Genomic DNA, 27909 nt, shown 5'->3' with positions numbered 1-27909 from the left:
ACGTGATGAAATTTGGTTGGGATGAGCTGATAACAACACAGGTAGGTGGAGTCCCCCTCAAAGTGACATAAGTAGGTACTGTAGGCACAAAGTAACTCTGAGTAAGGAGGGGGAGGTGTTAAAGTTAACAGTAGTTATGGGGAACAAGTCTATTGAATACCCACAGCGGGAGATAACGATTGTTAATGCGTCATGTTGGGGGTTCTTATTATGGGCATACACATCAGGGAAAGACCCATATTTCTCTATCATAAATTGTGAAAATAATACCATGCATAGAGGAGTTGTCCCATGGATGAATAGATGTACTGAAATGGGAGTGATTGCAAAGACAGTGACGGCAGTGGATGACTGGTTTATGATTCACACAGGTATTTCTATGGTTACGAATAATTGGCTACTCATGGCTGAGCAGGCAGCTAACAATACAAACAAGAATTGTTTGGTTTGCTTAGGTGCAAGACCAATCGTGAAAATCATGGCAGCAACGGCTACATCCAAAACTTGCCTCTTGGATTTCCTGTATAAGACTCTCCAAGGAGAGTGTAGCCAATTGGACTCGACCTTTCCACTGACAGAAATGGAAAAGAAAAAGCCTATTTTTGACACCCAGGTTGCAAAGTAAATTTTCACCTGCTTGTAGTTGAATGGGACCGGCCCTGGGGTTGGGAACATCCAGGAGTCATGGTGTAATGAAAATGTGTCTTTGCCTGCTGGAACCCCTCTTGCTCGTGCTGATGTTTGGCTGTGGTGTGGAGCGAAAGTATTGTATGATAGGCTTCCCACCAATGCCTCAGGTAAGCGTGCCCTAGTTACCCTGATGATGCCAGTTAGTGTGACAGCATTTGACCTGGCCAAAACGAATTGGGGAAAAGCTGGACAATGGGGAAGAATTCCCTTGCTCATGGGAAGGAAGAGGGACATGCAGGAATGGTTGAGTGCAGGGGACCCTACATACATTGATGCAATTGGAGTGCCAAGAGGGGTCTCTGATGAATACAAATTAGTGGACCAAGTTGCAGCAGGATAGGAGAGCATTTTCATGTATGTGACCGTAAACAAGAATGTGGATAGAATTAATTATGTGCATTACAATGTCCAACGTGGGCAGCACGGCGGGGCAGTGGTTAGAGCATGTGTGGCACAGTTCATGTCATGGGAACCTCCTGCGTGGGTTCAAATCCAGCTCCAGACTTCCTGTGCGGAGTTTGTATGTTCTCCCCGTGCTTGCGTGGGTTTCCTCCGGGCACTCCGGTTTCCTCCCACATTCCAAAAACATGCATTTCAGGTGAATTGGCCGGTCCAAATTGTCCCTAGGTGTGAATGAGCGAGTGAGTTGTCTGTCCCCGTGTGCGCTGCGATTGGCTGGCAACCAGTTCAGGGTGTGCCCTGCCCACTGCCCGGAGATGGCTGGGATGGGCTCCAGCCCCCCCGCGATCCCAATGAGGATAAGCGGTACAGCTAATGTGATGAGTTGAGATGAGACAATGTCCAACGATTGACTAATTTCACCACCTCGGCACTCCAGGCAGTGCATGAACAATTGGCGGCCACGTCTCTGATGGCATTTCAAAACCGGATGGGGTTAGATATGGTATTAGCGGAAAGGGGAGGTGTTTGCGGTATTTTGGGAGACCAGTGTTGCACTCTGATCCCCAACAATACATCTCCAGATGGCCGACTTACCAGGGCATTGGAGGGTCTGGGCACGCTGAGTAACAAAATGAGGGAACATTCAGGTGTGGACACCAGTTGGCATTCTGACTGGTTGAACGTCTTCGGTAAATATAAAGGCTTGATTGCATCAGTACTAACTTCTATTGCTGTGTTTGCCGCTATTCTGGTATTATCTGGCTGTTGCTGTATTCCCTGTTTTAGATCATTAACTTTAAGAACAATTGGCCAGTACATGTTGATCCCTCAAAAGGACCCCCAGGAGGCGGAGACAGCGGTGGCCCTCCGGGAGTTTGGGGTGTGAGTATGTGAAGGTGGCCTCAGGGACCTGGGGCCGTGAGGATGGAATGAAATTTACTACTGATTTTATACTGGAATTAAATTTTCTACTGATTTTATACTGGAATGAAATTTTCAACTGATTTTATACTAGAATGACATTTTTTATTGATTTTTAATTTCCTGCTAATTTTTAATCGTTCACTGATTTTCAGTGTATGGTGGGAAATGGGGTTTTCGAGTGATGACCTCAGTTGTCTGAGGTCATGAAAGGGAATAAAGACATATGGAAGTTTCAGCTTGGGTTGGTCTGTTCGACGTCTTTGTGTTTTGTGCGAGACTGTTTCAGAGCAGACTGTGACTTAGGCTGGCTCGGAGGCAGCGGGAGGTGACCAGCTGTCTCGGGGCCGCAACCAGGCGGAGTCGACACACCATTCTGCAGGGGACAGGAGACCAATGAGAGCAAGCTAAAGTGACTGAATAATGAAATGAAATGAAATGATCTGCATTTATATAGCGCTTTTCAAGTCAATGACTTCCCAAAGCGCTTTACAATGTGCTCCACATTTCCCAATAGCGGCCTTGCAGCCATGTAAGGCGCTAACCTGCTTATTGGGGGTATTAGGGGTTCAGTGTCTTACCCAAGGACACTTTGACATGTAACACGGACGAGGCGGGATTCGAACTGGGATCCCTTGATCCCAAGACGAGCGCTCTACCTCCTGATCCACTAACCCTTCCCCGATATACTCCCTGGATTTTACAGTAACTCATTGTTTTTTACGTTACAAAAGTTTCACTTTTCTTACTATTCATTTATGGTGCTCGCACCCCATCTCGCGACCAACATTATATTGCTCCATGTAATCATGTGATCTTTTTTAAACCAATCAAATGTGTTGTTTTACGCCAGTGTTCTAAATAAATGGGACAGTAGTTATCGAATGTGTGAGATTCCTCTCTTAAGCTGATCTTGGAACCAGATCTAGGGGAAAGCTCAGGTGGGATGCGCCTTAGATAAAAGGGCTACCCCAAATCAATCTTCGACTCAGAGTGTGTTTCTTTCTTTACTTTAATACAATCTCAAGTTTTAACCTTGACATTTATTGGTACAATATACTCTACAATTGTTTTGGGCTTTTGTTTTATCTTTTTGTGGCTCCAAACAGGTTTTTTGGGGGGGTGGGGATCCAGTAAGGGCCACACATCCAGACGAAGGCACCCAGAAATCTCTTCATATTTTTGAGGCTGTGTAAAGGAGCTGGGCTTTTGGTCTTAGTCTACACTGGCACAGGGAAATCTTTGAAAAATAAAAAAAAATCCCAAAGGTTAGGGTCTGATAGGCCTTCTTCCACCAATGGGTGCCAACCAAGATTTAGAACAGGACACAGGCGTGTTCAATCACCACACACCTTTCCTGTTTTTTTGTAGGTTACTTAGTTGCATTTTTACAGCTTTATTTTCTTTTGTTTTGGGTCTTTTGTTTGTACATGTTGTTGGTACTTTAGTGCCTGATTGTTAGCTTGTTACTTTGTTCCTTGAGTTTTCTATTTTTTGTCTTAGTCTTTGATTTGGACTTTGTCAGGTTTGATTTTGCTTGGACATGTCTTTTGTTTAATGCCCTGTTGTTTGTTTGATACCTTGTACCTCAATTTTTTATTGAATATCATTCCCTTTTGGAGTATCCCTGCCTCAGTTCCTGCATCCCTGAACCTCATACCCCCACTCCCATAAGGGTCCGCTGACAAAAACCTAACACAAAGGGAATTAATTGACTTATTCTCTATGTTTAGCTACACTTTTCCCCACAAAATAAGCAAAAATACAATCAACACTGACTTTTCTATGTTCATTTATGTTTGGGGCGTGAATTTTTTTGTATACAAGTTCACTTCTTATTGGCAATGCTCAAAATTGAAGTAGAAATAATCATTACTACTTCATAGCAGACGCTCAAAATGGGCTGCTTATTTATTTGACAATATTTTACCTTACATAGACCATTATACACATCATTTAAAAAAAACTAAGCTCTTTGAGTAACAGCACAAAGGCTTATAAAAGTGAAACAAAAAGGAGGAGGGGTTTAACTCCTTTGAAAGAAAAACAATGGCACCATTATAAGGACTAAAGGAATAAAACGGACTGATATATACAAGATACAAGGAGGTAGGAAGATGGACTTCAAGGAAAACTGGTAATTTCATAAATATAAAGACTCATTCATGGAATTTGACGCTAAATAAGGACAAAATGGGAATGAAAGAAAATCATTTGGGCGATATAAGACACATTCCTTGATACCTCATATTATGCAAATTATTTCAGAGATGAATTTTTTTTTTTAACATCCACAGTATACAGTATTCCACTTTTATATGAACGCTAAATTTACCAAATGACGGAATAGTCTCATATATCCTCTTGCAGTTCTTTGAAAAAGGTAGCAAAATCTCCCATGGATATTTAGACTTGAACTCCTATCTAAGATTAATGGATGAAGTTTATTTGAATGAATGTCATCAGGTTGTGTGTCAATGAGATTGTTTGTCTGCCTGAAATTCTGAGGTTTAAGTCCAGTGTTTTTGAAACCCATCCTCATTGAGAAAACAAAACTGACAAATTTACCTGGGTTAGGGGTGGGCGGATCAATCCAAATATCGATTATATCGATACTAGGGCTGCAAAAACGAATCGACAAAAAAAAAAAACGTACTTATTTAAAAATCTTTTTTTATTGAACATTGCATCATTAATAACAAAATTGGCATGAAAGTTTCAACTTTGTCAGGTTTGCCTGTTTCATCATGAAACAAAGGTAATATTTTCAAAGCAAACCGAAAGTGCTGCAGAAATACATAAAAAAAGAATAATAATGACATCTTTCACTCTACACAAGGGTCAGATTCTTATGCATATCATATATCACTTTCATATCGGGAATGTTTATCATATTGAAATCTTTATCCCAAAAACAAATTTGTTGACAATATTTTGAAAGTGAGTTTACATTTTTGATATATACTGGACTGTCTCAGAAAATTAGAATATTGTGATAAAGTTCTTTATTTTCTGTAACGCAATTAAAAAAACAAAAATGTCATACATTCTGGATTCATTACACATCAACTGAACTATTTCAAGCCTTTTATTATTTGAATATTGCTGATTTTGGCTTACAGCTGAAAAAAACTCAAAAATCATATCTCAAAATATTAGAATACTTCCTCAGACCAAATAAAAAAAATAATTTTATAACAGCAAAACTAAATCAAACATTTGAAAATGTCCATTGATGCACTCAGTACTTGGTTGGGAATCCTTTTGCACGGATTACTGCATCAATCCGGTGTGGCATGGAGGCAATCAGCCTGTGGCATTGCTGAGGTGTTATTGATGCCCAGGATGCTTCGATAGCGGCCTTCAGCTCATTTGCATTTGTAGGTCTGGTGTCTTTCATCTTCTTCTTAACTATACCCCACAAATTCTCGATGGGGTTCAGGTCAGGGGAATTAGCAGGCCAATCAAGGACAGTGATGCCATGGTCAGTGCACCAGTTACTGGTGGTTTTGGCACTGTGGGCAGGTGCCAGATCATGCTGGAAAATGAAATCCTCATCTCCATAGAGCTTTTCAGCAGATGGAAGCATGTAGTGCTCTAATATCTCTTGGTACACAGTTGCATTTACTCTGGACTTGATGAAACACAGTGGACCAACACCAGCAGCTGACATGGCTCCCCAAACCATTGCTGACTGTGGGAACTTCACACTGGATTTCAAGCAACTTGGACTTTGCTCTTCTCCAGCCTTTCTCCAGACTCTGGCGCCTTGACTTCCAAATGAAATGCAAAACTTGCTTTCGTCTGAAAAGAGGACTTTGGACCACTCTGCAACTGTCCAGTGCTTCTTCTCCATAGCCCAAGTCAGACGCTTCTTCCGTTGTCTTGAGTTCAGAAGTGGCTTGACCATGGGAATACGGCTATTGTAGCCAATTTCCCGGACACGTCTGTGAACTGTGGCTTTTGATACCTGGACTCCAGCTTCAGCCCACTGTCTTTGAAGCTCCTCCAAATTCTGGAAGCGGCTCTTCTTCACAATTTTGTTAAGGCTGCGGTCATCTCTCTTGGTTGTGCAGCGTTTCCGGCCACATTTTTCCCTTCCAACAGACTTTTTGTGGATATGCTTTGAAACTGCACTCTGTGAACAGCCTGCTCTTTGAGAAATTTCTTTTTGTGTCTTACCCTCCTGATGGAGGGTATCCATGATGGTCCTCTGGACAGCAGTCAGATCAGCAGTGATTTAGTTTACTGAACCAAGCTGAGTGTTTTTAAGCTCAGGAAACCCTCGCAAGGTGTTTCGAGTTAATTAGATGATTCAGGTGATTAGTTGAATAGCCTACTTGTATACTTTTTCATGATATTCTAATATTTTGAGATAGGATTTTTGAGTTTTCTTAAGCTGTAAGCCAAATTCAGCAATATTAAAATAATAAAAGGCTTGAAATAGTTCAGTTGATGTGTATTGAATCCAGAATGTATGACATTTTTGTTTTTTTAATTGCATTACAGAAAATAAAGAACTTTATCACAATATTCTAATTTTCTGAGACAGTCCAGTATATTCTTTTGTGGATAAAAAATTGCTACAAATAAAATAAAGTGTGTTACTCCTTTTTTTTGTATGATAAGTTCAAATCCAACATTATCTTTAGATAAGGAGGTCGGGAAAAGAGTATCTTACATATCTAAAGACATATAGCATATATTTGTATTTTAGTTTATTGTCAAGTTACTGACACTGTTATTATTGTCTTATATTATAAAAGATCCTGTTGTTTTGTCCGTTATTTTTCTATCTGTCCCAAACTTCTATATTTGAAGAAAGAGGCGGAAATGAAAAATGTCTTTAAGAAATCCGGTCGCTGAATCGAAAAAATAATCGACCGATTCATTGCTTATGAAAATAAACGGTAGTTGCAGCCCTAATCGATACAAAGCAAGTACTTGGATCTGCACTGTATAAAAAGACAGGCTTTACGAATCATGCTTCCGCGCTGCTATTCGCACCCCAACACCCCCACCCCCGGACTCTCGAGCAGTCTGCGTTGCGGGCTTTTAAGCCGACCGCGCTCAGTGGCGGCGTTGGACCCAGAAAACTTGGTGCACAGGGCCGGCCCAAATCACCTCTTCTCCACCCGAGTCCTCACAAATACAACAGGAAATTTCACTTCCAAGAGCCGGCTCATAGGGCTGGTTTGCTCAGAAACGACCAGTGTTGGGCACCATACTCCCAAAAAGTAATCAGTCATTGTTACTCACTACTTTCAAAAAGTATCCGAGTTAGTAACTGAATTACTCTACTGTAAAACTAAAAAGTTACCAGGGAAGGTAATTATCTGTGATACTTTGCACGCCAAAGAATTTGAAATTTTCTGAGTATACATATGAGACAGAGCAGTGGCGTCTTTGACCAGAGTTTTCTTGTAGAAATGGAAATTTCGATTATTTGCTTTCTAGGCTTCCCTCACTTAAAAGAGGCCAAGGGCTCTTTTGGTTCCCAAACAGCTCTTCAGGTTGTTTTTGTCGCTTTAATCCCTACATCACCAATGATTGTGTAACATTATGCACGGAATGACTTGAAAATGGGGGGGAGGAAGAAAAAAGACTAAAATAAAATAAAAAATAAAATACAATAACAAGAGTTAAAAAAGAAGAAAAATGTACATTTTAAAATAAACACATTTACACAGAAAAACACAGGATATATCATTAAAATAAATCTACAAAAAAGATAAAATACAAAACAATTTTAACTTTTTTTATGCAAAACAAATTTAAAGTCAACAACATAGAATCCCCCCAAAAATGTATATTGACCAATTATAAGAGAAAAAAGGCGTCTCAGAGGGAACCAGCTGTTGATTGGTGGGGAAACTGCTTCTTTTGTTCACTTCCAAGAAAGAGCTGGCTCATGAAGACATTTTGCAAATATGGGGCTAACATTTTCCGCAAATCAGCCCTCACTCGCCTATTCTTTCGGCGCATAGTAAATACTATATTCATAACTGATATCTAACTATATGGTAGTCCCTATTTTGAATGGTGACTTGATCCGAAAAGTCGTGACATAAACAACTCGTAGGAGAGATGAGAACTGTGCCGCTGAAAACAGCGTCAGGTGTTTGGGGACAGGCCACCATTGGCGTCCTCCAGCCAAACATAAAAAATAATGAGTTCAAATAGCCCCATACCTGAAAAAATAACGTTGTTACCTAATGGTGTTATATGTAACGGCGCTATTCCCAACACTGCGAACGACACATTGCTAATTTAGACTGGAGCTTAAAAATAGGTGTAAAATGCACGGCCCGCCTCTGCTTTATACAAATGTTATACATCATGAATCCTTTATGACGGAATGAGACAAAAAAGGAGAAATGAAATAGTCCACAGTACTTCCTTTGTATTTGGGTTGAGGAGTGTCCGTGAAAGGAGGAAGAGGGGGATGTATCAACAACTCAGGTAAGCTCATCAAAGAGTCCAGTCATTATGTCTTACAAAAATGTCCACTGTGTCTTTGACAGCTGCTTCTTTGCGTGTGTGAAAGGAAACTTCGATCCTGTCACAAAAAAGGCTCGTCCCTGTAAACAGGGAAAGCGGAGGGCGCCTCCTGTTACCGCTGAACTTCCTTGACTGCCATGATTCGAGTGAGCATGCTCTGCAGGATTGTGTGATGGAGTGAGTGACACGAATACCAGTAGGAGCTGTGGAGGACAAAATGGAAAAGGATTCAAGATAAGTCATAAAGCGTTTCATTTCGATGACAGTAATCTGAAACAGTAATCCCTTGCTGTATAACGGTTTATTTTCTAAGCTTTCGATACTTCCATACGGATTTTCATTGTGCATAGTGTTCTGCATTCTGATTGGCTAAACAGTCGTCCTGCCCTTTTTCTGCCCGTGTCTGCCTGTTCGGCAGTGGCTCAAGAGGTAGTTATAACGCTCGTCTTGGGACCACGAGGTCGCAGGTTCGATTCCCGCCTCTTGTGAGTTAAATGTCGTTGTCCTTGGGCAAGACACTGAACACCCTCAATAAGCAAGTACCACCTTGCATGGCCGCTATTTGTGTGTAAGTGGGTGAGTGTGAAGTACATTGTAAAGTGCTTTGAGAGGTCTTCAGTGACTTGAAAAGCACTATACACACAACACTTTCGCTAGACAGGTAGGTTAAACAGCTTGATTCAATTTTGAGTTTTCCTAATTTTGAGTTTCCTTAATTTTGAGTTTTCCTAATAGGCATTAGCAAAATTCTCTGGACCCACAAAAGCACCAAAAGGCCAACAAAGGAAGCATTTTTACATCACATTTTTAATTTCCTAATAACGTCCACATGATAAGGACAAAATACCATCTGAAGTAAAATGCATCATTTTGAAACGCTAAGAATTAATTTCTTAATTAATTTTAAAACAATTTCTGATAACGCCTGCCAAAACAGGAAAAAATATAAAGATATGTCTTCACACTAACTACATAAGAGCATAATCTATTTTTTTGAGCCAGTTTGAAATGTCGCAGGTTCGAGACTGGGCGGAAACATTTGTTTGCCCTGGAGAGAGATGGGCGCCACCAGGCTGTACTTGCCCAGGGTACACCACAGGAAATTGTGCCCCTAAGACAGTAGTGGTTAAGGGATCCAAGCAGCCACCCACCCAAGATCCCATAAAAAGCTGCTTTATCTGCACAAGTCGGTCAACCAATCATATTTCAAAAAGCAAATCAATTGCGCAATATAGCAGCAAAATTCCATCCATCCATCCATCCATTATCTGCACCGCTTATCCTAAGTAGGGTCGCGGGAGTGCTGGAGCCCATCCCAGCTATCTTCGGGCAGTAGGCAGGGGATACCCTGAACTGGTCGACAGCCAGTCGCAGGGCACACAGAGACAGACAACTCACTCGCTCATTCACACCTAGGGACAATTTGGACCAGCCAATTAACCTGACGTGCCAGTTTTTGGAAAGTGGGAGGAAACCGGAGTGCCCGGAGGAAACCCACGCATGCACGGGGAGAACATGCAAACTCTGCAAAAGAAGGCCGGTAGCTGAAATTGATTCCATGACTTCAGAACTGTGCCGCGAACGCGCTAACCACACAGCCTCCGTGCCGCCGAGCAGAAAAATTATTTTTAAAATCATAATTTGACAGAACAGAAGTTATTGTAGAAGAAGATCATAAAGCCATATTTTTGTTTTCCAACATAATGGTGACAAAGTATCATCTGAAACAAATAGTGGCCAGAGGAAGGGATTACATTACGCCACTTTTAAAATCGCTGCATTGGCTCTTTGTCTGTTTCAGGATCAATTTTAAGGTGCTTTTGCTAGTTTTTAAATGTCTTAATAGTCTTGAACCCTCTTATCTATCCGATCTGCTTTTGTGATGACATTCCAAAACACTTTCCCCGAATTTAATAATCCACATAAATAGGGAAAGTAACAAAAACAACAATTAAAGTTCAATATTTCCGATTTTATAAAACAAAATTAAAGTTCTTTTAATTTGTTTTCAAACCAATATGTGCTAAAAATGTATTTTAGTCTGGTCTAGTTCTCCTTTATATGTGTACAAATGCCTTTGTTAAAAGTAAACTTTAGAATGAGACTATCCCTTTAACTGTAAAATGATATCACACCTAAAAAAGAAAAGAAAACTTTTCTCAGGAAGGCCGTATTTTGAATGTCCATATCTTCAAAGTAGTTCATTATAAAGCCTTGACTATGGTATCATCCATCCATCCATCCATTATCTGCACCGCTTATCCTCAGTAGGGTCGCGGGGGGGCTGGAGCCCATCCCAGCTATCTTCGGGCATGGGGCAGGAAACACCCTGAACTGGTTGCCAGCCAGTCGCAGGGCACACGGGGACAGACAATTCACTCGCTCATTCACAACCAGGGACATTATGGACAGGCCAATTAACCTGACATGCATGTTTTTTTGGTATATGGGAGGAAACCGGAGTGCCCGGAGGAAACCCACGCAAGCACGGGGAGAACATGCAAACTCCACACAGGAGGTTCGATCCCATGACCTCAGAACTGCGTCGCACACACGCTAATCACTGCGCCGCCGTGCTGCATACTATGGTATCATAATAGGCTAATTTCTTATTCTTTCCATTGATACCAAAAAAACCTAATTTGATATTTGCCTCACTGTGACTCATTTTGGTAGATCGCGTCACACATTTAATCCGGCCTGCGTGACAATTTTGAGAGAAGCACGAGAGAAAAATAAGCCACATCAGGACAATTACCTGCAGTTTTAAATATTTCTACTGGATATCGCCAAAGCCAGGTGCTCCTTCCAAAGGAAACCACCCACTGCAGCTGTATTTGCTGACTGCCATTTATCAACCAGAGAACATTGAGAAAACACTCATCCCAATGTTATTTTAAGTAGAAGTCACAGACACGCTGCTTAAGGCAATGTGATTGCATTCTCGAGTGATGTGTTGATTTCTCTTAACTGCTACAAAACTACGCTCTTTATCATTAATGAATGAAAATTATCGGTTAACACCTGGAATCGAAAAAACAAAATTCAAAGATAGCACCTGGGGGCCGAAAATGTGGTTGATATTTTTTATTGTTGATAATATTGGTGGTATATGATCTCTGATTGGCACTTGTATGAGACCTCAGTTGGGTTAATATTGCCCTGACATTATGGAGTTAACAAAATGTTTAAGCATTCATGCATTCAAGCAGTTGCATGTTTTTGAATAAAACGTTCTCTGGGGTGGTTCTTCTTTTCCCTTATGGGAGGGCATTCATGAAAAGCAAAACTAAATGACAAAAATAATGACATTTCACGCGGTCGTTACCAGATTTGTTTTTCTTTGTTTTTTTTGGAGTGTACAGATGCTCCCCTACTTACGACCATTCGACTTACGCAAAACGATAGATACGAATATTTTTTCGGGATGTCGAAAAATATCGGGACATTGCTGTAAGTTAGATTTTGTATTGTGCTCCTTTTTCCGAGTACAGGACAGTACTGTATTGCTTATTTCCGCCGCGAGGCGCTGTGAGAGGTCACCTAACATCCACCCCGGAGAAAAAATCTGTCTTCTACTTCCTAAATCGTGTGTAATGTAAACACACTGCACTGTTTTTCTAGCATGCTAAGAACTTTGACATTTTTATTGTTTAATATCTCGTGCATCCATTCGATATGGTTGGTGTAGAGTGTAAAGAAGAGGTGAGATGTTTCTTTTGAAATGAAAGTTAAATAAGAAAGATTGATGCGGTTGAGAAAATGGTTGGGTTAAACTTAAATTCATTCATCGTTATAGTCAAGTCAAGTTTAATCACAAGGAGTTTCAAAGGGCTTCACAGACCACAGAATGTCAAGGCCTAATGTGTAGCTTTGTTTTTCAGTAATATCCTTTATCATTCAGCCTGCTTTGTAACGTGATAGAGCATATTATTTTATTAAACGTTTTTTTTACAGTTTCAAAACAATACAGGTTACTTATACAACCCTTAAACATATTCATATAAACCGTAAACATACAAACTGAAACAATGTACGAACAAATTCAACTTACGAACCATCATCCGGAACCAATCTCGTTTTTAAGTGGGGCAGCGTATTTCATTGTATAATAATTATAAAATGAAATAAAGGTTTCTTTTCACAGGATTCGCCTATTACAGTTTTGTTTTGGAACTTAACCCCCGCTATAAACAAGGGTTTACTGTATTTTCAAATCCATTGGAAGAGGGGAAATAATTACAGAGGGGTAGAGAAAAAGAAAGAACGAAGGAGAGAGGCAAAAATAAGAAAGACAGAAAAAAGAAAGACAAAGAAAGAGAGAGAGAAAGGAATGAGAGAGAAAGTGGGGAAAATAAAAAACAGAGAAAATTAAGAGAAAGAAATAGAAACAGAATAAAAATAGAGAAATAAAAAGAGAGAAATGTGCGGTCCCGTCTAAAGGTTCTTCATTTTCCTCATTTTGAGGTTTTTAAGTTTTCCCTTGCCCTCATGTAGGTTTTAGATCAGGAGATGGTTTAATAATAGTCTATAGTTTGCAATAATCTGTGGTCTGTGAAGCCATTTGAGACTCCTTGTGATTAAGGGCGTCACAAATAAACAAGACTTGGCTTGAGTAGCCAAAAGTCTACTCAAGTAAAAGTACTTTTACTTCAGAATAATATGACTCAAGTTTAAGCAAAAAGTAGTATCCAATTAATTACTCCAGTAAAAGTAAAAAGCTACGTGGTTAAAAAACTACTCAAGTACTGAGTAGCTGTAGCAACATCTTATTTCTTGATTTATTTATAAACAACCATTCAATCAGATCATCCATTCATCAAACTCCATTCAAGGAACAATAAAAAACAAGTAAGTCTGTGTACTCAGTACACTGCGCAAGCAGCCCACAGTTCTGGGATCACTTAACCACCGGGGCGTGTGAAAATACTGATACTAGAACCTAAATCACTTGTGAAAAAATATTTTGTTCTGAAATTTTTATTATCACATTGTACATTACGCATTTCATGTTTGTTGAAATACATTTTCGTGGCACATTATAGGCTCTTTGTTTCATATATTTATGTATTTTGCATTTTATAATTTTTTTTCAATATGATTATGTATTTAAGTGAAAAAATAACTAGATGGGTACATAAACAATAAATAAATAAAATGGTTTAATAAAAAAAAAGGGATACATTATTTTAAATAGTTGCCAACAATTTAAAATAGGTTCCCTAAATACATAATAATTCAATAAAATGGGTCCATTAAAAATACTTAAGTAAATAAATATCTAGACAAATAGATGTGACATGCAAACGTAAACATATTAAAAAAAAGTGCCACCTGGAGGTTGTTTGGGTCACTGGTCAAATCTAGATAAAAGAAACAAGGTCTCTGACAAAGTAAATGCGCCTTTGCACATAGAGGGGAATTAAGAAACGGGTTCAATGTAGCCTAATGTAGCAGAGTAATTGTACACTTTCTTTTCTACAAATCTACTCATGTAAAAGTTTTAAAATAATCCTAAAATTACAAAATGTCCCAAAAACTTACTCGAGTTAATGTAACGGAGTAAATATAACTCGTTACTGCCCACATTTGCAATAATATGAAGTAGTAGTGCTGGATATGAGGAGCCCTGCAAAAACAGACGTTTTTAAATTTCTGACCTTTGCGTGTGAACGAGGCGTTCAGGCTCGAGGTAAAACATATCGTTCCTCTTCAATGCAGTTGGTGGGCTTCAGGGAGGACATAGAGAGAGAGAGAGAGAGAGAGAGAGAGAGAGAAATAGAGTGACAATGAGAATAAAATAAAGTATCACTGGGGTAAAAAAAAAAACAAACAATGTTTTTAAATAAAAGTCTGTTTTTTTCAATTAGGACTGTCCTGTTAATAATAGCATTGCTGCCTGGTATATTATTTGCAAGCCAATTTAAAATAAGTATGAATAATTCTCTTTAGTCAGGCTACATATAAGACAGCTATTCCATTAAATATAATCCATCACAAATCATCGATTGAGAGTGTGTAGGGGGCCCATATGCCAAGTAGGCGTAGTAAAGCAGCTTGGTGAGAAAAGCGAGGATAAGTACTGTATTTTCACGACCATAAGGCGCACATAAAAGTCTCAGAATTTCTTCAAATTGTGCGGCATGCCCTATCGAACAGTGCGCCCTGTATGTGATGCGATGGATGTAGCTGTGGACACGACGAGGCTGCAGTTCACGCTGCAGAGCTTATTGCTCACTTCCGATTTTTTCCTGATGTTTTTGTGAAATCATCCACACTTCCAACTGAATGCGACTTGTATGCCATCTACGGTGACTTCTTTGTGATAAGTGTCCCGCTTGTGCAGAAGAGGACATGTGACACGCAATGCGTCTATTATTTGCGGAAGTACTCATGGATGATAACACCGTAGCGTATCTAGCAATTTAAACTTATTGTGCTGCCAGAGGCTGAACAGAGTTAAGATCTGCTTGAAATGCACCCTTTCACATTTTTTCTTGGAAAGGAGTATTTTCTAGAAACTTAGAAATGTTCAACTGTTGTTTAATAAACAATGGTAAAAGCTAGAAACATAATTTATTTCTAATGAAAGACTAGGGTTGAATCTTTCTTTTATAACCTATGACTATTAGGCTGGTTGGTTGGTTGGATCCCTATACCACCATTTCCTGTGGTTTGTCTTGGGCAAGTACAGCCCGTCTGCACCTATCTGTAGGCCTTCCAAAATTACTCAAAATGGTAAAAATTGGCTGGCACCAGCTCTTTGAGAGAGCATCTGGCATTGAATTACTTAAAAGTCACGAAAATTTCAACACAACATGATTTTTCTGTTTGTGTAGGCGCATATACGTGTGTTAACGTTTTACCATCTCGAAAGGTAGAACTCATAGAGTCTGACAGGACAGTGCAGAGGATTCTCAACATTTTCCTCCATCTCTATGTCCGCATCCTCCTTTTTTTCTGTCCGCTCTAAAAACAATAATCAGTACCGTTAAGTGAATACTGCTGACTAGAAACAAATCCCAACTGTGGCGATTTGGGTTCTACGGACCTGACTCTCCATGGCCGGACGTAGCGGCGCTATTCCGCTTGAATCTGAGGTAGAGGACTTTGCCCGCTCGGCTGCAGGGTCTGGTTTGCAAACTGAAGTTTGCAAAAGAGAGGCTTTGGTGCTGTGCCAAAGTGGTGAGGTGGAAGTTCTTGGTGTAAAAGAAGAGGAGCGTGTTGAGCAGCACAAAGGGGGAGTAAGCTCCCAGCTGCTTACACTCCCATAGAAAGGACTCTTCTACTCGAGAAGATGCGGGGATACCTGAAGGGGTCAGGGGTGGCAACAGTCATTCACACCTGACATGCATGTTTTTGGAATGTGGGAGAATAACGTGCAGTAGCTGGAATTGAACCCCTGACCTCTGCACCGTAGGTCTGCGCACTAATCACCCAGCTGCCGGGCTCACAATTAAATTGAGATAATTATGCAGGAGTGTATTATTTAATCATAAAATAATTATCTTTAATTGTCTTTCTTTCCTTCGCGTAGATTGAATTTCTTTTTGTGTGTATTAACTGTGCATTTGTTAAAAAAAAAAGCATAACAACAAATGAATTCATTCTAGTTTATTTTCCTCGAAGAACATCATGCAAACTGGAAACTGACTGAAATACCACACAAAAAACAATTTAAGTGAAAAATATTTAAATAACTGATTTAATGATTTCAATGTCTTTTACTGCTTTTAATGGGTTTTTTAGGAAAATGCTGACCTGAATTGGGAATGTTGTTGTTTGATTTCATAGCTACGAGCAAAACGGACCGGCGTTAGAAGATCGAATTGGGCTGCTTGGAGAAGTCGGTGGTCAGGAGCCTCAGTTCCCAGTTTAGCCAGAGGGTGTTAAAGAAAGCCCACCACACAAATGCAGATGTTTATATATTTTGTTGTTATTTATTGGGGGTGCCTCGACACGAAACCTAGCTAAAGACAATCAATCGCCTAAAGTAAAACTGTGTAAATTTTCACAAAAATCGGTTGAAGCGTTTCAGAGCCTATAAGTCACATGAAAACACACAGAGTGGTGCAGTTCATATTAGATCTAGATTAAGACTATTGAAAGGAGTTGAGGCTTCTATAGAGATAGATAGATAGATAGATAGATAGATAGATAGATAGATAGATAGATAGATAGATAGATAGATAGATAGATAGATAGATAGATAGATAGATAGATAGATAGATAGATAGATAGATAGATAGATAGATAGATAGATAGATAGATAGATAGATAGATAGATAGACAGACAGACAGACAGACAGACAGACAGACAGACAGACAGACAGACAGACAGACAGACAGACAGACAGACAGACAGACAGACAGACAGACAGACAGACAGACAGACAGACAGACAGACAGACAGACAGACAGACAGACAGACAGACAGACAGACAGACAGACAGACAGACAGACAGACAGACAGACAGACAGACAGACAGACAGACAGACAGACAGACAGACAGACAGACAGACAGACAGACAGACAGACAGACAGACAGACAGACAGACAGACAGACAGACAGACAGACAGACAGACAGACAGACAGACAGACAGACAGACAGACAGACAGACAGACAGACAGACAGACAGACAGACAGACAGACAGACAGACAGATAGATAGATAGATACTTTGTTCATCCCCGAAGGGAAATTCACATTTCCAGCAGCATCCCTGAGTTGAGAACAATCGAGACCAATCAAACTTCTGCAAAGAATACCAGGTGCTGTTTTTTAATAATGTATTTTTCAATCCAGGTGCTAAATGATCATTTTCAATCAATGGAGATAAAAAGCAGTTCAGAGAAACATTTAATCGTATTGCCTAGAACAACACGTCCGTGACTTCTATTTCAAGTCAAATAACATAGGGAGGGGTGTTTTCTCGAATATTCTCTGATTGGTAAATGATCGTCAGCATATACAGGTACAGTGGGTGCTTAGGAGTGGTGTATGGCTACATCCAGTGGATATATTTAAAACTGCAGGTCATTGTTGCTCGTTTTTCTTGTCTGATTTTCTCAGTAATGTCTTTCGGACCGGATAAAATCTGTTGGCGGGTCTGATCCGGCTTGCTGGGCATATGTTTGACACTACTGGTCAAACTCATGGCCTGCGGGCCAAACATCTTTTTACGTGGTCCGCAAGACAATTCCTCCAGTTTTGAATATTTCCAGCGAAAGCAAGTCGCTACTTGCAAAGCACTTACTGAGGCTTTATATGATGATTATGATTAATAAACCAGAGAACATTGATGAAACCAATCTCGATGTTGTTTTACTTAAAATAAAAGTCATGGACATGCTGTTTAAGGGGATGGAAAAAAAAACATTTTAAAAAATAGCACCTCGGTTGGAGGAATTGCTCCTTTCTACAATAGTTAGAAATCTAAAAGCAAAGTTCCCATATTTAAGTAAACATATTCATAAATAAGCAGAAATACTTTTAAATCAAATATTTAAGGTAGTGTTTGTATGCTATTTTTGTCACTTTCCAGACTGCAAAAGTATTACCGAGTTAAATAAACTGTAGTAGAAATAAATGCAATCGTCGTTTAAGTGTTAATTATACTAGTATAACACTAATAAAAGTATAAAACTATAAAACTAACACTATAAAAGTATAACACTATATGTTATACTTTTAACACTATTACTAAGTACAATAAAACAAAAAGTAAACCTTTAACATTGTTCACTTAGGTCAGTGAACATATGGTCCTTACTTACGAGTGTTACTTTAAAACTCAAGTGCCTAAACCAGGTATTGGTAACGGTGCACTGTAAAATAACCAGGGTTAATTTAACACTCATAAAAAACAGCCGTATGTTCACTGTGGTAGTGTTAAAGGTTTACTATTTGTATGTTGATTCAACACTATTTATAATAAGATACTCAGTAATTGTGTTAATTTACCAGTTAAAGAGTCATTTTATTTACATTTGAGTAAATACCGGGACAGTAAAAATGAAAAGAATAAAAGAAACACCTTTAAAAATCTATGTATTTCCACATACAACTATTAACTTGGAGTTGATTATGGATACCAGGAAATTAATTGATCATTGTGTATTATTTAGCGCCTCCCAGTGGCGAAAAAACAAAGGTGATCTGAATAATGAGCAAAAATACACAAACTAACAATGAACATATGTTTTTTAAATACTTGTAAGTCAAGAAATTTGCATTTATTTTACATAACATGAAGCTCACCTAGAGGGCGTTGCTAAGGGTACCCCCAAAAAAGAAAAACCTTGTTAAGGCTGGGCAAAAAAAAGAGAATTAAAAAGAATGGTACGGATTGGTCACTTTGAGTCTCTCTAGTTCTTCACTGTTCTTTTCGGTTACACTTAATAACCATACAGCAACATTTATTAGTGAAATATTACACAGTGCTCCGTTAAATGTTTTAGTTGATTAACAGCAATATCACTCTATTATTACTTTTATAAAAATGTAGGCATGGGCAAAATATGACAAAGCCTTTCTTTGTCATATTAATTCTCAGACCTCAGAACCACAGCCTCACGCGTTTTCATCAAAAAACATACCATTGGGCAGCTGTTTCGGTATCCAGAGTCGCAGCATCGCAGAAATTTCCATTGCAAATTGACTGTACAGCTCATCGGTAAAAATATTCTCGATGCGGCCCTTCAAGAACAGATACTGCCACACAGAAAGAACGAAAAGAAAAAATACATAAAGTCAGGATCAAGCATGGGCGTAACCAACAGGTTTTGGTAGGTGTCCCGAATTTAACACAATCGCCTCGAAAAATAATAGCATTCTTAAAACTCTCTTTTTCTTAATAAAGGACAGGAAAGGCATGAATACGTTGAAAAACGCTAGATTAAAAAAACGAAGTAAAACAAAACAATGTGAATAATGCAGCATTGGAAACACTCCACTGCCTTGAAGTGGTTCAGTCTATTTGATTCTTAGGACTACTCTCGCCCTCCTCTTTGCTCTTCTTTTTGGCTAGTGTCACTTGCGGTATAGCTTTTTGACTCAAAGAGCCATAAAAGCAAAAAATATTAATTTTATTTTGGGAAAGAGCCACACCATATATTATGAGACAAATTTACTAAATTGCTAAACCCGCGCCCCAGACAAAAGCTTAGTCTTCAGCACATTTATTTTGATGATTTGATAAAAATTATGAAAAGAGAATAATGCCAGAGCCCCTGTCCCAAAATCAACAAACATACCTCTTTAAACTTGTCTCTTTCTTGCAATTACTCAAGATCGGTTAAACTCCTTTCGACCCTTTTTTTCATACATATTGGTTTCAAAACCAGATGCAAGCAGTTATTGTGTAAAAACGTCACAACATTCTGCAAATAGGGAGCCTGATGAGCTCACTTTTGGCGCAGACGGCGTCGGGCGAGAGATGGGAGGGAGTGCTTGCACTTTTTGCATAGCTCCACACATCCCTCCCACTTACCCAATCAAATGACTAAGTTCTCTTCCGGTGTTTTGGCGTATTTACAGTTCTGTGGATTCATCATAAGGTATCTGAACACTGAACACAGATTATGTAGTGAACTTTTATATAAAGAATTCTTTAGCGTTGTACAGCCAAAACGAGTTTTTTTTCCCCTTTTTTTTGTGTGACACATTGACTGTAAATTGTAGTGAAAAACGTGCCCTATATATACTGCGAAGTAATTCCATGATATTTAGCCTTAGTTTGGCTTTGCGTGTGCCTGAATAGGATAGTCAGCTCAAGTTTTGAACAAGATAGAGACATTTTGCAATCAAATTTGTCTCTGAGCCACAGATACTCTTAGAAAGAGCCATATATGGCCTGGAGCCATAGGTTCCCGACCCCTGCGGTATAGCGGCAGAGTCTGTGGAGTCTCCAGTGTATTATCGTGAGAGTATGTTTTTTTAATGATCAAGCATAATACAGGCAACTTGGAATTTTTTATTACTTTGTCCATGAAAGAGTCGCAAAATTATGTTATGAGTAATTACTTTTGGTCTTTTTTTCAGAACAAATTAAACTTTCAATACCTGGCAATATCAACCCTAAATATGTGTTAATACAACATAATATTGGTTTGAAATGAAAAACAAAATAAAAAACGGACTTGGATTTTTCAGGATTATAATGAAGTTAGACTGAGTTAACTGAACATGAACACATTGTAAGACCACATTAACTGGAAATATGAACTGCTAAAGATCACTACAAAAAGGTTTTTGAGTCTTTCTCTCTCAGTTGTCCATGTATTGTCAACTATTTTTCCCCATTTCCAGGCGTTTTATGGCCCTGTGTGGTAGATGGTGAAGCAGATCATGGAGACAGACCCATCAGTACCCTAATTCATTTCCCCTTTGACAGTCAAAACTAATCAAGCAATGTTCAAAGGATTCTACTGTTTTTATAGTGGTTACAGATAACTAAAACATACTTTACAAAATGCATTCCTTATTATGCCACGTCTATGGCATTTACTGCCCGTGATTAGTCCGTTGCCACACGTGGATGCCTGTGAGATACAATTGTGGGAAGTTGCTGCCACATTCTGTGTGTTTATCTACAAAGATTCAATATGATTTTTTGTATCGGTTACAGTATTTTAAATACCGCTTGTAAAAAGGGGGCATAATAGGAGGGTTAAAGAGTGGTTATATTACGTTAGATATTAGTCCCCAATGAGATGACTCAATGTAGCTAAGATAGGTACTTCTCATTTTATCTGCATGGTGTTAAAGTAATAGTGTTTTTGCTAACCACAAAGCGAAATGGGATGTTCACAAATGGGAAGTGACACATCTGAACAGTGTTGAACGATCTTAAATCACTTTAGGTACAATGAAAAAAAAAAAGTTAACCAGCCAGACATAAAGCTTTAAACCTAAAATCACCCCCTGGGATCAAGTAAAACACAATCAAATGAAAGACGCTTTCAATGAATACACATACCTGTTGTATCCCTAAGCAGAGGTAGAAAAGGCTGTCAGGACTGTATTCTTCACCGTTCGGCCTACGCACTTCTTTGATAAAGCAAGACAGGGCGTAGCTCAGCTCAGCGGAATCACACTGAACAATCTCCTCTTTAACAACCACCGGATTGGCTACAAAGGGTTAAAGTTGATGAGAAAATAATTGAAATAACCGTCATCACATCAGTGCCTTGTTAGAGTATTGCCCCCCTGTTTCGTGAAGGATCTGCACAGCTTTAACCCATCTCTACTTCTGAATAATCCAACGTCGACCTAAATGACTAACAGTGACAAACAAAGTGGACCTGTGTGTCATTAAGTATCAGTTAAAATGCACTGCTCTGTGATGGGCTCAGAGGTCTGTAATAGAGATACTAGCATTTGGTCTTCATACCAGGAACACACCAGGCAGGTCTAGGATAAAGTCGTGGAGAAGTTTAAAGCAGGAATGGAATACAAGAAGATGTCGCAAAATTTACACATCTCCTGGAACACTATGAAAGCAACAATATCAAAATGGAGAGAGCAGAGAACCACTGCTAAGCTCCCACTTAACATTCCTCCCAAATAAGGAGAAAACTAATCAGAGAAGCAACCAAGAGGCCAATGATCACATTCGATGACCTGCAGGCATACACAGCTTAGGTGGGACAATCTGTGCATAAGAAAACTCTTAGTTGTACTCCACATAAATCTACCCTTTATGGCAGAATGGCAAGAAGAAAGCTCTTTCTGAACAGAGGCCCATTTGGCGATGCAAGAAGACACATGGGAGAAAAAACATGTGGAACAAGGTGTTCTGATCAGATAAGATGAAAATTTAACTTTTTAGTCTGAATGCAAAGCAATGCGTTTGCAAAAGAGGAAATCTGCACAATACCCTAAAAACATTATCCCTACTGTCAAACATGGTGGCGGCAGCATAATGCTCTGGGGTTGCTTTCCTTCAGCAAGGACTAGGAATATTGTTAAGAGTTGATGGAAAGATGGATATAGCCAAACACGGGGCAATTCTGGCAGAAAATCTGTTGGAGTCTGCAAGACACCTGAAAATGGCGTGCAGGTTCTCCTTGCAACAGGACAAATACCCTTAACGTAAAGGAAAATCTACAATGGAATGGTTGAAAACCAACAATATAAATCTGTTAAAATGACCAAACCAAAGTCCAGACCTCAATCTTACAGATTATTTGTGGATAGATCTGAAAAACTTTGTGCACAAACAATCGCCAGTAAACCTTAAGAACCTTAAGAAATATTATTGTTTTGAATAATACAAAAATTATAAAGACATACAAAGACTTGTGTCTGTGAACGCATCAAAAGGAGGTTTTACAAAGTATTAACTCAAAGGGGGGCAATATTTTCTAAGTTTGAAGCTTTATACAGTACATGTCAATATGTCAAAAACGTATTTGCAAGGCAGTATAAAGAAAGGACGTGTTTGCTCACACTTATCCGATTGCGTGTTGTGTTGCTGCACCCAACTCTTCCATGCGTTAACGCCGTACATGTATTTCAATTTCAAGCTGGTTGGTGTCCCTTCGGGATCTAACGAGTCAGTTTGCCTTCGACCCTGCCTCAACACAAATACAGGAAACAATGGACAGGTCAGCAAAATGATTGAATGATAAGGTTGCAAACTGATAAGCTTCTTGGCATTGGATAAGATCATTTCCTAACCCTCCCTAAAATAAAAAACATTATTTTTCTTCTGGATAGTAAAAGGAAGCATACGTGGTCCCAATTAACAAAAAAAAAAAAAAAAAAAAAAAACATTAAATGGCCAGTGTGTAATATTTACTGCCTCCAAGTACTCATTCAGTAAACACTACACTAGTCCAAACGCAGCAGTCTGGCTAATAATGTGTAATTTGAACATAAATCAAGTGAAAAAATTAACCTGTTTTAAAAGGATAGTGTGTAATACTTTGTACAGTGTTCTCAAACTTGCAGCCCGTGGCCAATTGCAGCCCGTGGGATGATAGGTTGGAGCCCCCACCTTAATAGTCAGGTCAAGTCATGTTTATTTGTATAGCCCTCACAAGAAGTCAAACAGGGCTGTACAGATTACAAACAACTATTACACCACCCCATGATCTAAAACCTACATGAGGGCAAGGAACAATTTAGAAAACCTCAGCATGTGGAAGTGAAGAAACCTTGAAAAAAGACCACGTGGACAAATATCTGAACAGAGCCACTCATGCCATCTAATAATGATTATTCGTACAAAAACCATTGCCAGAGGCTTGATACTCAATGGTGAGCTGCGCCAAACCCTTATTATTTGGCGCCTTCTAGTGGAAGAAAATAAATCATTATCTAAAAAGAACAAGAGCGTTTTAAAATAGCATTCAAAATACACAAACTATAATATAAGCATCCATATTTTAAAAATATTGTTGTAGATTGTAGATCAGGGGATGGTGTAATAATAGTCTGTAGTTTGCAATAATCTGTGGTTTGTGCAGCCCTTTGAGACTCTTTGTGATTAAGGGCTATACAAATAAACATGACTTTACTTGCCTGACAAATTTGCATTCATTTTACTTAACATGAGCTAATTGTCAGCCATCTTGCTGCAACGGGTACCCGAAAACCTCAAGAAAATAGGAGGTGAAATTGTGAATTTTGATCCCTTACAGTCTGCATAGTTTGTATTCTTACTTGCACTCGATTTTGGTTGGACTACACAATACAGAAACATCAAGTGGTCAAATAGTACACATTGTTCCTTTAATGTAAATAAAGTCAATGTAAATTACGGATTAATCAAAAACTTTTCACATTAATTCATTTTAGTTTCACATTCTTTCTTAATGGTTGTTTTAGATCGTAGTCTGTTTAGCAAATTAAAAAATACATTTGAGAACAGTGGTACGCTTCTAATCAGAGCTTTTCTTGAGGAAAACCTGATTTGGCCTAGTTTCACTAACTACAGAGGCCTCCAAGTAAATTGAGTTTGAGACCCTTGATTCAGTGCCTCCTCGAGGTACAAGAAAAACAACATTGATTTAAATACAAGGCAAAAATACACGATCTATCATACCGATGTTAATTTTTATAATTATTGCTCTTGAAGCTCAATCTTTTTGTGGTGGGAAGGTCATTTTGACCTTGTAAGTAGCTTGCATTCTGAAAAGGTTTGTGCACCCCTGATTTAGTGTAATCAATGATAATTCCCTGTTTCGGTAAAGTTTTGTGGGGAAAAAAACAAAGCTATTGCTGTTAGCAGGTCACTGCTCGCTGCATTTCTTTTTCTATTTAAAAAAACAAGATAAAATATCTTGAAACTAGCAAAACAGAATCCTGATATGAGCAAAATGTTCTGCCAATGGTGTAAGATTTCATTTTTTCCCCTTCCAGTGTTGCCATCTTACCCGTTTGCGACCAGGGAAACCTTCTCGAGACCTCTTCACACCTCTTTGAGGGGTCGGTGGCATCAGCTCAGGTAAATCTTAAAAACAACAACCAAAAAGTCTTGTGTTTATTTCTTGGTCACTGGCAATATGAATATATTCTTGCTGGTCAGTGCATAGCAAAATTATTGGCCCTCAACAACCTTTTGTCATATTGCTGCATTTCAGTCTTCAAACTTAAAAGCTCAAAATATTTCCTTTAAAACAACAATATGTGAGACACAATCCTGAAGTGCAACCAAACACTTTATAGATGTTGCAAAAATATTGGCCCCATGTTGTGTCAGCTCAGCCACCTACTCAAGAAAATCCCTGATGAATTCGGAATGATCCAATGTCAACCAAAATGATGAACAATGACAAGAGTGCAAGTCATTAAATCTCAGTGTAAATACACCTAGTCTGTGATAGTCTCGGAGATCTGTGAAAGCAGTCGCTGAGGATCGGACAGCATTTTGAAGACCAAAGAACACAGCAGGCAGGTCAGGGATCAAGTTGTGAAAAGGTTTAAAGCAGGAATGGGATACAAGAGGATTCCGCAACATTTGTCCATCTCCAGGGCTTTTGAGGGCAATAGTATCAAAATGAAGGGTGCACAAAACACTGCAAACCTACCAAGACCCAGCCTAAAAAATGAGAAAACTAATCAGAGAAGCAAACAAGAGGTCCATGATCACATTACATGACCTACAGGCAAAAACAGCTGAAGTAGGACAATCTGTGCATAAGACAACTACAGGGAGTGCAGAATTATTAGGCAAATGAGTATTTTGACCACATCATCCTCTTTATGCATGTTGTCTTACTCCAAGCTGTATAGGCTCGAAAGCCTACTACCAATTAAGCATATCAGGTGATGTGCATCTCTGTAATGAGAAGGGGTGTGGTCTAATGACATCAACACCCTATATCAGGTGTGCATAATTATTAGGCAACTTCCTTTCCTTTGGCAAAATGGGTCAGAAGAGGGGCTTGACAGGCTCTGAAAAGTCAAAAATAGTGAGATATCTTGCAGAGGGATGCAGCACTCTTAAAATTGCCAAGCTTCTAAAGCGTGATCATCGAACAATCAAGCGTTACATTCAAAATAGTCAACAGGGTCGCAAGAAGCGTGTAGAAAAACCAAGGCGCAAAATAACTGCCCGTGAACTGAGAAAAGTCAAGCGTACAGCTGCCAAGATGCCACTTGCCACCAGTTTTGCCATATTTCAGAGCTGCAACATCACTGGAGTGCCCAAAAGCACAAGGTGTGCAATACTCAGAGACATGGCCAAGGTAAGAAAGGCTGGAAAACGACCACCACTGAACAAGACACACAAGCCGAAACGTCAAGACTGGGCCAAGAAAAATCTCAAGACGGATTTTTCTAAGGTTTTATGGACTGATGAAATGAGAGTGAGTCTTGATGGGCCAGATGGATGGGCCCGTGGCTGGATCGGTAAAGGGCAGAGAGCTCCAGTCCGCCTCAGACGCCAGCAAGGTGGAGGTGGGGTACTGGTATGGGCTGGTATCATCAAAGATGAGCTTGTGGGGCCTTTTCGGGTTGAGGATGGACTCAAGCTCAACTCCCAGTCCTACTGCCAGTTTCTGGAAGACACCTTCTTCAAGCAGTGGTACAGGAAGAAGTGGTCCCTCATCAAATGTGAGATTTACAAGGAGGGAAAACAGTACACCTCTCTGAACAGTGTCTGGGAGGCTGTGGTCGCTGCTGCACGCAATGTTGATCGTGAACAGATCAAAGCACTGACAGAATCCATGGATGGCAGGCTTTTGAGTGTCCTTGCAAAGAAAGGTGGCTATATTGGTCACTGATTTGTTTTTGTTTTGTTTTTGAATGTCAGAAATGTATATTTGTGAATGTTGAGCTGTTATATTGGTTTCCCGGATGAAAATGAATAATTGAAATGGGTATACATTTGTTTTTTGTTAGGTTGCCTAATAATTATGCACAGTAATAGTCACCTGCACACACAGATATCCTCCTAAAATAGCTAAAACTAAAAAGCCCCACTCCAACTTCCAAAATATTCAGCTTTGATATTAATGAGACTTTTGGGTTCATTAAGAACATGGTTGTTGTTCAATAATAAATACTGGACTGTCTCAGAAAATTAGAATATTGTGATAAAGTTCTTTATTTTCTGTAACGCAATTAAAAAAACAAAAATGTCATACATTCTTGATTCATTACACGTCAACTGAACTATTTCAAGCCTTTTATTCTTTGAATATTGCTGATTTTGGCTTACAGCTGAAAAAAACTCAAAAATCCTATCTCAAAATATTAGAATACTTCCTCAGACCAAGTAAAAAAATAATTTTATAACAGCAAAACTAAATCAAACATTTGAAAATGTCCATTGATGCACTCAGTACTTGGTTGGGAATCCTTTTGCACGGATTACTGCATCAATCCGGCGTGGCATGGAGGCAATCAGCCTGTGGCATTGCTGAGGTGTTATTGATGCCCAGGATGCTTCGATAGCGGCCTTCAGCTCATTTGCATTTGTAGGTCTGGTGTCTTTCATCTTCTTCTTAACTATACCCCACAAATTCTCAATGGGGTTCAGGTCAGGGGAATTAGCAGGCCAATCAAGGACAGTGATGCCATGGTCAGTGCACCAGTTACTGGTGGTTTTGACACTGTGGGCAGGTGCCAGATCATGCTGGAAAATGAAATCCTCATCTCCATAGAGCTTTTCAGCAGATGGAAGCATGTAGTGCTCTAAAATCTCTTGGTACACAGTTGCATTTACTCTGGACTTGATGAAACACAGTGGACCAACACCAGCAGCTGACATGGCTCCCCAAACCATTGCTGACTGTGGGAACTTCACACTGGATTTCAAGCAACTTGGATTTTGCTCCTCTCCAGCCTTTCTCCAGACTCTGGCGCCTTGACTTCCAAATGAAATGCAAAACTTGCTTTCGTCTGAAAAGAGGACTTTGGACCACTCTGCAACTGTCCAGTG

At 39.3% G+C, this 27909-nt stretch overlaps 1 protein-coding gene and 1 long non-coding RNA gene across 3 annotated transcripts in view; one reads left to right on the top strand and one right to left on the bottom strand.

The window, feature by feature from the left end:
- Positions 1–3896: 3896 nt before the first annotated feature.
- LOC148351396 (zinc finger MYM-type protein 4-like) overlaps positions 3897–27909 on the bottom strand; it is a 79136-nt gene continuing 55123 nt past the window's right edge. For both annotated transcript variants that reach the window (XM_088354770.1, XM_088354772.1), the window contains 8 exons: positions 24899–24975; positions 22968–23091; positions 21496–21647; positions 19115–19229; positions 15566–15823; positions 15381–15483; positions 14175–14243; positions 3897–8717 (listed from right to left, as the gene is read on the bottom strand). In XM_088354770.1, the coding sequence (XP_088210896.1) occupies positions 8627–8717; positions 14175–14243; positions 15381–15483; positions 15566–15823; positions 19115–19229; positions 21496–21647; positions 22968–23091; positions 24899–24975 (989 nt within the window). In that variant the 3' untranslated portion in view covers positions 3897–8626. The remainder of the gene's footprint in view (positions 8718–14174; positions 14244–15380; positions 15484–15565; positions 15824–19114; positions 19230–21495; positions 21648–22967; positions 23092–24898; positions 24976–27909) is intronic.
- LOC148351397 (uncharacterized) overlaps positions 20517–27909 on the top strand; it is a 29831-nt gene continuing 22438 nt past the window's right edge. The window contains exons 1-2 of the long non-coding RNA XR_015852900.1: positions 20517–23125; positions 24885–24969. This is a non-coding gene — a long non-coding RNA (uncharacterized LOC148351397). The remainder of the gene's footprint in view (positions 23126–24884; positions 24970–27909) is intronic.

This window comes from Urocampus carinirostris, chromosome 15 (genome assembly GCF_059441175.1).
Source record: "Urocampus carinirostris isolate Australia breed hairy pipefish chromosome 15, RoL_Ucar_1.0, whole genome shotgun sequence".
NCBI classification, from domain to species: Eukaryota; Metazoa; Chordata; class Actinopteri; order Syngnathiformes; family Syngnathidae; genus Urocampus; species Urocampus carinirostris.
The sequence above is the reverse complement of the archived record's forward strand: the minus strand, read 5'-3'. Positions and strand labels throughout refer to the sequence as shown.